Here is a 13,334-nt window from a genome sequence, read left to right as displayed (position 1 = left end):
TGAACTACTCTCTTGTGTGGCCACAGTGGGATGAGTCACACTCAGGGCTAGAGTATGATAAATAAGGTTTGTAAAACTGGACCCCAAATGCTGAAGTACTCGGAAATAAACTAACTGTACATTACAGCACTTGGGGCCCAGTCCTGCAAACCTTATTCATCACAATGAATAGGAAAAACACACAACAGAGAATATTTTGTGTATTCAAAGAAACACTCCTTTAACATACAGAGAGAGTAAAATACGAACATATGTAACAGACTGGAATTAAATAATTAATTTGTATGAACTGTTAGCTCATAGGGAGCTATTAGCTCTGCCTTTCGCTTCTGGGTGATTCAGATTTTAAAAATGTAATTGTCAGTCATGTAATACATATTTAAGTGAATTTAACTTTTATACTAAAAGTTGAGTTTGGCATTTGTACCAGACTGGTTTGAAGAAAAGCAGTTCTTTAAATTAACCAGAGATCAAACCAGGGAAAAAGCTAACCAGATGCAAGAAATGTCTATCATATGTAAATAGAAGAATAAATTAAGTAGTTTTATTATTCACCATTGTGTAATGCACCGCAGTGGGTACTAATAAAATTACCATTATTTCTGTGTAAACTGTGAAATATGTTTTGTTTATCAGCATCCTCCTCTGCAATGGGTGCCCTACATAGCTAATGAATAAAAATCTTTGCCTATATGTTGCAAAAAGCAACCCAATCTGATCAGTGATCAATTTCAAACTTGAATAACAATAATTTTAGATTACTTGTAGTTTTTACAACTATAATGTTAACTAATTTTAGCAGAATCAAATGATTAAGAACATCCCGTAATTATATAGGCTATTCAACAAAAAGCCTATTGATTGTTAATTTTTTCTCTACAATTATATAGAATTTTAGAATGTATATTGAAATTGACACATTACCCTTAGCCTATCTCACAAAATACTTGTTTGCAATGGAAAATAACTTTATGATTAATGTAAATGCATTCTGCAAGTGGATTATGTGAAACTTATATTAGTGAACATGTTCTTGTAATATTGTTTTCCCTTGCTATGATTTGTAATTTCTACATCTAGCTATGTCTTTTATATTTAATCAGACCTCTGTGCTTTTAAAGCACTTGCTTTATTCTCTTTAATAATTCATATTTTCAATTGATTTATATAATGATTATCTACTGAATTCTTCTTCCATTACCAGCAGCAGGAATGTGCTCGTGCTTCATGAATCAGACATGATAAAAATTTTGATATGAACAATTAGCTCAGTGAGTTTGTCCACTGTATCTTGATTTTACTTCAAATGCAAACTCATTCAATTTTAAAAGATTGAGTAGAGCTGAAGAAAATTTACTGACAAAACAGAGTTTTGTCAGAAATTACTAGTTCATTGGAAATATCTTGCGAAAGCAAGTTGGGTTGATGAATTTTCATCAACTTTCAGACTGGATTCCAATGGAACTCTGCCCCGCAAGTTTCTGGGGAGCTGGGCTTCAAGCATCTCTGGGGTAGCCCCACCATATGGATGCCAAGTTGTTGGGGACCCTGGGGCAGCCCTTCTATGTCTAGCATTCCAGAATCTAGGCTCCCAGCTCTGTAGCAGGAAGCCTAGAAGCCGTGAGAATCCTGGCTCAAGCTGGGGCTCTTTGGGCTTCCAGGCTCCCTGGCATGGAATGTTGGGAGCCTGGAGGCCCTGAAATAAGCTTCCAGGGTCTCTGACTATGGGGCATTCATACCAGGAAGACTGCCTCAGATCCAAGGACTCAGGGCTTCCAGACTCCCAGGTCAGCTGGCAGTCTGGAAGCCCTGGGGTCTCTGGCTCCAGAGCAGTCTGCATGGTGGGACTGAAGGAGACCCTGAAAGCCCAGGAAGCTGCTTAGTGAAACTGACATAGTTGTCAGTTTCATGGGTACTGTGCACCATGTGTTGGTGCTGTTTCCAAAAGTATTTGGAGCGGTGGGAGAGATTTCTCGTTTGTGAGAAATTTAAATATATATTTTCTGTCTAAATCAGACTGAATCCAAATTTCCACATTTTGACATTTCTGCTAAAATTAGAAATCTCCAGTTTTGGCTGGCTCTACTCAAGTAAAACTGAATGGTCATCTGGAAAATACTGTATAGTTTCTTAAATGGCATTGAAGATTTGCTTTAATGTAATGTAACTTGAATGGAATAAAGAATCTTCTTTTATATGTGGGATTGATAGATATTGTTATTTACTGGATTAAATCGCTAAATAAATGTTCCCTCTTTTGATTATCATATACTAGTTATCTGTTTAATACTTAGTTATATGTTTCTAACGTAATTTGGAATTGTTTCTATTACAACTCAATTTTCATTATACTCTCTTTATATTTACACAAAAGGAAAAAGTGCAATAGTTTTGTGGGCTGCACATCATCATCATATCAGGAAATGGAGATACAAAAGACAATATTCCCAGTATTTCTGCATGATAAAAGTATTCCAGTTTCCATGCACTCAGTCAGAAAAAAACAAATGCAGATTACTTACCTTCACTATTTCATTTGATGTTAGTGCCATTCTGAAGAAACACGAAAAGAATACACCAGTTTATCTGCCACACTATTAACAGCTGAAGTGCTTCAGCTGAACAAATTCTAAAGATATTTTCACCCTTGTCCTGTGGTAAACAAAGACAGATGAAAATGCATTCAGAAAATTTGCATTTTAGCTCCCTTGCTTTCATCCAGACCTTGGATTCTGTCCATTTTTCTGCATAGTTCTTTTTTTAGGCATGCACAAGTTTTTAAAAAGAGATGGGAAAGGTTAAGAATCCTAACTAATTAAAAATTGAATTTTCTTCATGAGTTGAAAATGTTATGTTTTATTTTATGGATCACTGTGCATTTAGCTGTGATTGATGAAGAGAACTCTAAGATGCTTATACACATACTAATGGATGGGTATGTCTAAGGCAACATTTCTCATATTCAAGGCTCACTTCAGCAATCTCTTCTGGGAAAGCTGCAGCAAATTCTGGGAAAATGGAAAAAGGAATATATTTTCAGTTAATTATTGTCAGTTAGAACTCTCTCAAAGGAAGAATGCTCTATATGTCTACTGAATGTTCAACAGACTTACTACCTTTTCTGAGTCTAACATGGAAATGGCCAGACAAGAAAAATTAAAATAAGCCTGCCCAGTCTATGTGTCTAATATACTAACAAAAAGGCATCATCACTTACAAGGTGAGGTGGTGCAGGCCTGGGCCAGAGATGAGGCCAGGATGTCAGTGTCTGGGCTCAAGGCTGAGCTAAAGTTCCTCAAGTCCATCTTCAACAAGGACCATGAGTGCTTCTGCATCATCTCCTGGAAGCTGGATGAGCTGCACTGCCAGTTTGTTCTACTGCCACCACCGCCAGGTTGCAGCCCGCAGCCACCACTGCTGATCACCATCCACTGCAGTGTCACAGAATCTTATCCCTCTTCATCACCAGTATGGCTTGTGGAATCAGATGACCCAAATCTGACTTCAGTGTTAGAGCGATTATAAGACATTAAGAAGAGCAATAGTCTGCTTCTTCAACTGAAGTGATTGCTATGTGACCTCTGCAGATTATACAACCTTCCTCGGTATCCAGATGTTGAGATGTTAGATCAGCCATTACCAAGAGGACTGAATTCAGTGACAGAAGAAGTAATGTCAGAAGAGGAGGAGGAGAGGGAAGTGAAGACATTGAAGACCTAGATCACTATGACATGAAGGGGGAAGAACCTGTTGATGGAAAGAAATCTGAGTATGAAGGCACTGAAAAAGAGAAACTTCTAAATTTAGAAAAAATTAGAAAGAATTAAAGATACCACCACCTAAATGGTGAAATGTCTGGGTCAGTCCAGGTTTCAGATTGACTTATGAAAGAGCTCAGGGATATATACAGATCAGAGTTATAAAACAAGGATTCATTCAGTGGAACTTATAAATGACAGCCTGTACAAGTGGCACGTTAAATTTCTAAAAGTTGATCCTGACAGCCCATTATAGATCTTCAGGTCTTACAAGAAAAATAAGGTGTAGAGAATACATTTTGCTCAACTTCTCATTAAGGATAATTTTCCTTTAGATCCTCCCTTTGTGCAAGTGGTATCTCTGTGCTCATGGGAGGGTATGTCCTGGGTGGGGGTGCATTATGCCTGGAACTTCTCACTAAACGGGGCTGAAGTAATGCCTATTCAACACAATCAGTCATCAATGGCACTTTAGTCAAAGGAAAAGCCAGAGTACAGTTTGGAGCCAGTAAGAAGCAATATAATCTAGCAAGAGCACAGCAGTCCTATAAGTATCTAGTACAAATACATGAGAAAAATGGGTGATGCACTCCTCCAAAAGAAGGTGGTTAATATTGTGGAATGTTGTACACCTGCACCAATGTCAAACAAGCTCTTTTTTAAAATTTCCTTTCAACCAACACACACCCACACACACTTTCTCTCTCTATCTCTCTCAAGCTATGAGTGCCCATATAACAGCCATACTGAAGACTTTAGCTATTAGATAAATTAGTGGATAATCTGTCAACTGGCACATCAGTATAATTTACAGCCTTAGCATTTTGCTCTTATTAGATATCTTGGACTTAACAGTTTTGGTCTTCACTGTATTTGTCTCTAAGTTAAGCATATTTGGGCCACTTCCTCCCTTCTCCCTTTTTATTTAAAAGTGTAAACTTTTTAAAGGCAGCAACTGAGTTACTAAAAGATTATTCAGTAGGAGTCGCTCACTATTTTTTACCCTTTGCAGAACTTGTGGACTGCGGAGACTTGCATTTTTTGTATATGGAGTAGGGAAGAAGCACTGGCCACTCCTTTTTAAAAAATGGTATTATGGGAAGCTTAAATATTCTTTGCCTTAGGGGCAAATGCTGTGGCAATGTTTGAATAAACTGATCGAAGAGATATGTATCTTACATTTTTTTACAAAAATGCAAATGTGTAAAAGTAGTGTATAGAACATAGGACTAAGAGTCAGGAGAGTCACATATTTATCACTAAACTGTTAGTGTCGCTTTTGTATCTTTGCTCCTCAGTTTCTGCTTCTGTAAAATAGGAATAATAATACTGTTTGTACTTCACTTTGAGATCTGTGGATGAAAAGTGCTATGTAAATGCAAAGTGCTACTATTATTCATTATTATTATTAACCATAAAATAGTGATTGGTTTCCAAGAACAAATGCATACTCTAATATAGACATACAAATCTATATTGCTCTTCTTTACAATTGGGCACATTCTAAATGAAGCATGGGTAATCTTCTATGAATTAAAAGCGCTGTTCAACCAGAATTAGTTTCTGTAGATGCTGGCCCTCAGAAGTTCTTTAGGTCTGCTGTGTTATTCAACCAAAGAAACTAATTGTAATTCTTAAGGGAGGACATCCTTTCTTCTCTGTCCTTGGTAAGCCTAACTAGGCATGCTGCCACCTCAGCCCAACCCCCATTCTCCAGAACAGAGGACTCGACTCACCCAAATTGGTTGATTGTCTCTCACAGCAAATGCTTGGAAAGTCCCCCAGGTGCCTGTATTGCAGAAGTGAGTTCTTTCCCAGCTGACTAGATTTTCATTAGCTGTAGAAGAACTTTAAACAGGTGTGTAACAGGCTGATCTGCCCCTTTAAGGGACAGGGGCCATGGGGCCAGCCAGCTTTGTTCAATTATTAGATCCTGCTGGGAAGGAAACAGGTGATCCTTATAAAAGACTGAGAGCTCAGTTGGTGAGGTGCTGCAGAAGGGAAGGTGATTCCTATGGATGGCCCTGGAGCAAATAGACAGTTATATAGTGAAAGACTTCTAGACCCATGCAGTCTGTGTTGGTCAAGGGAATTGCTTTATTTTTCATTACTCTGCTAGGTTTTGTTTGAATTAATAAACCATGTCCTTAGGAAAGGCCCTTAAAGAGATCTGGGCAAGGTGTTTAATCCTTCCTAGACTGAAGAATTAGGCCAGCAACCTTACAAGGTGAAGTAAGAGAGCAGAATTTTGATTATATGCCCGTCTTGGTGAAAGCATCTGTTTCTGAGGCTGTTATGAGAGTTGTTTGTTTTAGCCATTCCTTTTTCTTTCCCAACAGCTGGAGTAACCTAAATTTTCTGGTGAACTTCAAGAATTGGCATGTCAACTAGCAAGAGTAATATATGCCAATTATTAATTATTTATTAGCAAGTAGTGGCCAATACTGCAATGTGTTAAGTCCCTGATCCAAAGAGCTCACAATCTAAGGAAATATGCCTTCACCTGTTGCTAATTTGATTGTCGTAGTGAACATTTTCAGAAGTGCTTAAGTCCCCTTTTCAAAAGTGACTTAAGAGCCTAACTCTAATTGGAAATTCCTAAACGACTTAGGAGCTTGAATCCTGTTTTTGAATGGACTAAGTCATTAAGCCTCTTTTGAAAATGGTACCCTTTGTTTTGCCTTTGTCTATCTCTTTTCTTGTAGTGGTGCCCATCACTGTAGTAGTATCTTTCCCTCCCACTCCCCAAAGGTATCCATTGCAATCAAAATTCTTTCCCCCAAAGAACTAAAAGATTATATGTATTAAAAATAAACAAGATGGACAGCAAAGCATGTTTCCCTCTTACCCAGCATGTTGAGTTGCCACACAGGAGAATTATTCCAAACTAGGGCCATAGGATGCGTATGTGTGTATTTACTTCTATAAGTATACAGCATTGTATGAATAATAAAAGGCAAATGTGCAAAACAAATAAGAATTCCTACCCCAAAGAGTATGTGGACCAAATATACATTACAAAAGGAGGCCTTCCATCATAGATTGACTGCTGAGGAACCAGGATAGCTGATGTTTTAGGGCCTGGAGGATCTAGAAAGTCACAGAACTGCTAGACTCAGTAAGTTTTATAAAATCAATGAGTTAATTTCAAACCAAGTTGGTCCTTGGTCTTGCACCTTTCTCATTTGTTATTTCTACTGATGAGTTGCTCTAACTTTTAGGAATAAGGACAATTGATGAGGATGGGTTTTTATTTTTTATTTATTTGCACTGGCAAAATCCTATGATCTATGAATAAAGAGTTTTATGTAAAGTTATAAATTGTCATCTGTGAAAGCTGATCATAGGTGCTACAAGAAACAGTGAGACTGATCTTCCATTAGACCATTTTTTTTTCAGTTACCTAATTGATCTTTGTCAGTATTCGACTCAGGCTTTTATTATATATTTTGTAGAAATGGTGTAAAATATGTTAAACTGCAACCATAAACTGTCTTTTAAAACAAACATCATGAACCTTAGTCATTGCTAGCAATCAGGCAATGGTGAGGGTAGGTATGGCATTGCACAGTTCTTTATTGTTTCATATCAAAATTATCCCTGTGAGATTCAACAGTGTGTTTTCTTCTTGAATGGTAATATGTGAAGAGATGGAGAAATAAGGCAGAAGAAGTAGGGTGGGTTGGAATGGAAGGACTCAAGGAACTGAGAGTGTTTTTTGCATTTCCATATTTCATGAACACTTTGTTGGTAGTGTCTGAAAGTTGTTGTCAGTGGCCTATGTGAAAGAGTTGGAACTCTCAGTTCAGTTCTTAGCAGAGGACTGTCCATTTAACAAAAATGATCACTGTTCATGTGGCACTAATTGACTCCATTGTTGACAGTTTCAGTATAAAGGCCAAGGAATGAATGGGGATGGAGGCTTAGTCCACACTAGAAAAGGTCTGCTGGTATAGCTACGCTGGCAAACCCTCTTAGTGTAGACAACTTACACCTGCAAAAAAAAAGTGCTTTTGACAGTATAGCTTGGGGTTGTGACATAAAGAGGGTTAGGTAACTGGGAGGGAATAAAGTCACTTTTTGGAGGCAGATTTTCAGGAAAGGTCAACAGTTAAGGGAGGGTCAAAGTTGGGTTCAATTTGGAGAGTATGGATAGGAAATCTACAGATGTGGAAGGGAGGTCATTTTGGGGATGTTTGCAGAGGAGTAATGGATGCACTTGCAGCGTAGTGATGGAGGAAAGAGGGGAAAAACAGGGTGAACCATATGTGTTTGGAGGGATCAGAAATTGTGGGTGAAAATACCTACTTGGAGCAGTTTGAGTGCATACTCATCCACAGTGTTGTAAGACAGAAAATGTACCCTCTTATAAAGTAGGACAGATACTTGCATGGTACTTTGCCAAAATACCAGTGACAGAGCATGCGAACAGAATAATTGTTTGATTGAGTAGACAGGAAAGATGTCTGTTAAAAATGCATTAATGGTTTAAATTTCTATCATTTTTCATCATAATATTGCTATGTTTATTAATGACATGCCAGATTTAAAAATTATTGCCAGATGTAAAACTGAATTCAAATACTGTTACTTTTAAGAATCAATCAAAATATCTAATTCATACTGTGTATGAAAGCCTCCACAAATTAATTTTATCAAATTGTTATTCAGTGCCATAAGTATGGCTGTTTTTATTTAGTGTACAGGAGTGCAAAACGTATCAGACTGAAATTTTAAAATAACTGTATTTGAAAAAAATGCTGTCTTGAGCTGAAACTACTGTATTGTAAATTTCAGCTGAATGATTTTTCTACAGGCAGTTACAAACTCCTGAAACTCGTGGTTTATAATGGAAAAGCTTGATTCAGCCTTCACTCCAGCAGCAGGCACAGCATCGCTATAATTAAACCTTCCTCGCGTTGATTCACAGCCAGGATTAGTCGCGGAGAGAAGAGAGAGTTTAATCATCGGGGAAGAAGAAAGACGAGGGGACGATTCAAAGTGGGAGCAGAGGACTTCTGAGCCTGATATGGGAACGATTAAAAATATAGTATAATGCTGAGAAGCGAAGGAGTTAAAAGCCTACGGTTCCATCTTTACTCAGTCAATTTAGCAGCGACATCCACTCTGTGGTACTTTGCTACTTGAAGTCACTTTCCATTCTGAGTCCAAGTGGGAGAGAAATAGAAGGCAGACAAGCAGCAAAATGCTATCTAATGCATGCTTACTTCGCTTGCCTTCAAGAAGCAAGAGAAAATCTCCAAGGAGCTTTTAAAGGATGAGAAGAATCGGAGAAATTAGCAATAGAAACTCGTCTTAGGTCATATCTAGTCCATCCCTCTGCCTGGGCTGGGCCGTTAGTTTTATTCTCCAGTGCCAGCTTCAGTCTCACAGAGCAGCTCTAGAGCTTGCTCCAGTCTCTTCTGCGCTTTGTTCTCCCCAGCGCTCCAGCCCGGCTCTCGGTGCTTGAAGCCACGAGGCTTCATCATCAGCTCCCGGCGTGACCCGGAGTGTTTTTGCGGGGAGAGGGCAGCAGCTCTCGCTCCCTGCGGCAGCTGCTCCTCGCGGAGTCCGGGGAAGTGAGGCAGGAGCTGTCCAACTTTTCAGCGCGGTTTCCCCGCGGCGCTGCTGAAGGGGGGAAAAGGCGGCAGCCTGCGGAAAGGGCTGCTGAACAGCTCCCCGCTGCTCGGGAAGCAGCAGCCGCCTGCAGCGCGGAGGTGCCCCCGCCGGCCCGCCCGAGGCGAAGGAGCGAGCATGGAGGCAGAGGACGGCGGCAGCTGCTTATCCGCGCTGGCCAACAGCGGCGACAGGGCTGGCGGCGGGGGGAGCCTGAAAGCCCCCAAACATCTGTGGCGGCACGAGCAGCCCCAGCTCCGGCAGCCGCCGCCCCAGTGCCCCCAGCCTCCGCAGCCGCCGCCGCCAGCCTCCCGAGGCCGCTACTTGGCCGGCAGCGGCAGCCGGGTGAGGCACCGCGGCTACTCGGACACGGAGCGCTACCTGAACTGCCGAGCCATGGACCGCGCGTCGTACGCCGTGGAGACCGGCCACCGGCCCGGCTTGAAGAAATCCCGGATGTCCTGGCCCTCGTCCTCCCAGGGACTCCGACGGTAGGAAGGGGCTGGGGCGCGCTGCCTGCGGGCGGAGAGCTCCCGCTCTCCCTCCATCGCCGCTCCCGCGTCCCCCGCTCCTGGCTGGTGGGGCTGGGGGGGGGGGAGGCTGGCGGCATTGGGGTGACTGCCAGGCGTTCCCGCCATCTGCGCCCGCCCCCCTCCCCCCAGCCCAGAGCCCCCTTCTGTGCGCCCGGCAGCCGTTTGACAGGAAGGGCCATTGCTGGGGGGTGGGATGTGAGAGGAATCCGTGGGGGAGGATGACAGGGAGGGCAGGTTAGGGAGGGCTGGGTAGGGGCCGGCAGGACAGAAGGGGGGGGAGGCACCAGGGCAGAGGTGAGACCTGTAGTGAGGGCTTTGGGGAAGGGGGCTGGGGGGGCATCAGGACACAGGCGCGAGGGGAGGTAATGAGGGCACAGCTGCGGGGGAGAGGTGTATGCTGTGCCAAGCCACCTTGGAATTGGGGGCCACTTACTTAGCAGCTGAGTCCTGAGTCAGGCTGTAGTTGGATGGCCAAGAGGAACCGAGGAAGAACTTGTCTTTTTATCATACAAATAGGGAAAGACTTTGACACCCCGCCACCCCCACCCAAAGCAACCCACCACCAAACACGTGGCTGATTTGGGAAAGTTTGAGAGCAAAATGTATAATCATCTTCCCCAGAAATGTGTTCATTCATTACATAGGCTCATTATAGCACATCACCCACTGCAGAGCGCCTGGCTTAGCGGGAAGGGGACCCCTTTCTCCTTCTCCCTGCTACTCGCTCCTCATTAAAGAGAATCTAAAAGATGCACTGCTGCTTTCATTACAGTGCTATCTTAGGAGGATAAAATGTTGGTACTGAGAAGGGGAGGGAAGGATGAAACCAGTGCTGTCAACATAAGGTTCCAATCATAACCGTTTTGTGTGAAGGTGAGCAGTGTAACAGATCCAGGGTTAGAGACTTGCTAGGATTTATGGGTTAAATGGAGAAATAGACTAATGATTTTTTTTAGTCAGAGGGAGGAGTCCATCATATAATAGTCTATGGTCCCCTATTAAGTGAGCTATATATTATTTTGCTGTGTGCAGCTAAATGGTCCCTACTTTGCAGTTTATGGGCTATATAGAGTGATACCTTTTTTTTAAACTGAACTCTCTGTTACAATCAATGGGTAGTTTTGCTATAAAACTGATGGCAGGGTGTAGTTCAATTTATAATTCTTCATTTGCAGCAAGTAGAACCACTTCCTTTAGTTGGAAAAACGACACCTTTGAATCTGAATATTAGGTGGACATTGTGAATAAAGGCTTGTAGTGAAATGTGGGAAGAGGAACTTTGAACTGCAGTTAAATATTGATAAGATTTTTTTTTCTAATTTGGATGGTCAGACTCCTACAGTGTGGTATGCTTTGTGAATAAATACCAGAGAATTATTTTGTGCATACTAGAGCTCTACAGTAGGTGACCTTGTGCATGGTATGATTGTGCCCCTCTGGTAAACTGTGAGAGACACACACATGCTCTCTTGCACTCAGTTACTCTGTTTCTGCACAACACTAGCCCTAGTCTCCATTTTATACATAGTACATAAAAATAATTTCAACAACTAAAATTTAGAATTGTATTTTTACTTGGTCTGTCTTTAATATCTTTTGTTTCAAGTGACAGTTCCACTATTAAATCTTTGTATCCCTTATGTGAGCTTGTGTTTGTCCATAATTATTACATTGATTTTAACACAGAGATTTAAGTGAACAAATAATAATGTCTAAGGATGAACTATCTTCTATTTTAATAACCATTTGAATGTATTACAGTATTTCAATAGATAAAAACATTCACTGTATGGTTTAGGATTTTAGTTTTCGAGAATAAATGTTGATTCTTTACTTGAAACAAGTAAAGTAGTATAGCTGGTGTGAATCACAAAATGATGGCATAAGTATTCAGCATTTTCCCATATTGTGACTGGTCTTAACACATTCTCAGGGTTGCATGTACGTAGTACTCAACTAATCAGTTAGTGAGAGGGTGAGAAGCCAAGGGAAAAAATGCTGCTATTGCTTTTTCCCTTCTCTTTTTGTATCATTTTGGAGTTTTTAGTAACTAATTGTTCTTCAGAATAGAGAAATGTGTAGGAGCTTAAAAGTCTCCATGAACATTGTGTTAATAATATTGTTTTGACTAAACCATGCTACTTTATAATTCAAGGGTTTGTAGTGGTTATTTTCATCTTATGTTCTAGGAAACACATGCTTCAGATGCATCTATTTTTCTGAAGTAAGGAAGAAAAGTGGTGTAAGGAAGCTTAGCTAAAGTGTATTTGTTGACAACATAAATGAATACACAAAGTAAAATATTCTGATTGAAAACAGGTAACGGTTGAATGTAAAATCAAAATGGACTGTAACAAATTCTATTTAAATGTTTAAAGATATTGAAGAAATTTTAGAAAGATCAGGTTTTCTAGAGCTTTGATAGGGGATCACTTACAACTTAAATCCCAAGTGTTATAGCAGTGTTGCTGTTTTCATTATAAACAAAAAAGTACCTGTAGCAATATACTCCCTTAGTATTTCTGTATAATTTGTATTTTGAGCAAAATTTTTTGAAAAGAAGGTAAGTCTTTAGGAGTACTTCAGTTCATTTTTGGTGACTTTCCAGAGAAGGCTTTGTTTAATTTGTGTTTTTAGTACTACTAGATAATTTAAGCTATTTGTCAGAAGAACATCTCTTTAAAAATGCTTCATGGATGGATCGATTCCCTGGGGACATACTGGCTAGTATGATGGATGTTTCTAATTTTTTTTAAATTCATAAAATCAGAAAATAGGACACAACTTGTTTATAGTGTCTATGTAGAAATGGATATCATACCATATTGTATTAAAGGGATACAGTTAAATAGTGTTGACTCAAAATTTAGATTGTGTATAAGAGTTTTTACAAAATGTACTGGAGTGCAATTTGAAAACTTGGTCATGATTTTTTAAAACCTACTCAGTGAAAACATTTTTAAAGTTCCTTCTGTAGTGTTTTAAGCTTTACCTGCAAAATACTCAAACTCATGCATAACTGTGTTGTGCTAGAACATGAGAACAAGAAAGTGAATTTGTTAAAACCAAAGTTAAACAGGCCAATCTAGTTTTATTATCCAAACTGAGGAAAATTAAAAATTAAAAACAACTTCCCCCAACCCCCAAAAAGTAAGCATAAATGGCAAAGAGAATTAGGTGTTTAAAAATGCAGTTTTTTATAATATGGTACTGTTTTATTAATTATATTTATTACAGCAGTGTCTAAGGACAAAAAAAAGAATGGGGCCCCATTGTGCTAGACCACTTACAAACAGAGTAGCAGACAGTTCCTGCCATAAAGATCTTACAATCTAAACAGACAAGACAGACACTGGGTGGAGAAAGGGGCAGAACACAAAAACAAGTGAACAATGTGATAGTGAAAATGTCATGTTAGTTCCATGCA

The 13,334-nt window shown here is 40.1% G+C and overlaps 1 protein-coding gene and 1 pseudogene across 2 annotated transcripts in view; both read left to right on the top strand.

Moving 5' to 3' along the window:
• The first annotated feature begins 3,258 nt into the window (after positions 1–3,258).
• On the top strand, positions 3,259–4,370 carry LOC311521418 (ubiquitin-conjugating enzyme E2 Q2-like; annotated as a pseudogene). Its single transcript has 2 exons — positions 3,259–3,507; positions 3,634–4,370. The product of its transcript is annotated as a ubiquitin-conjugating enzyme E2 Q2-like (transcript).
• Positions 4,371–8,523: 4,153 nt separating this feature from the next.
• The window catches only part of PDE4D (phosphodiesterase 4D), a 763,522-nt gene continuing 758,711 nt past the window's right edge, over positions 8,524–13,334 (top strand). The window contains exon 1 of the mRNA XM_084628697.1: positions 8,524–9,865. Coding sequence (XP_084484823.1) covers positions 9,513–9,865 — 353 coding nt within the window. The 5' untranslated portion in view covers positions 8,524–9,512. The remainder of the gene's footprint in view (positions 9,866–13,334) is intronic.

The sequence above is a fragment of the Lepidochelys olivacea genome (genome assembly GCF_965140295.1).
Source record: "Lepidochelys olivacea isolate rLepOli2 genome assembly, chromosome: 5".
NCBI classification, from domain to species: Eukaryota; Metazoa; Chordata; order Testudines; family Cheloniidae; genus Lepidochelys; species Lepidochelys olivacea.
The sequence above is the reverse complement of the archived record's forward strand: the minus strand, read 5'-3'. Positions and strand labels throughout refer to the sequence as shown.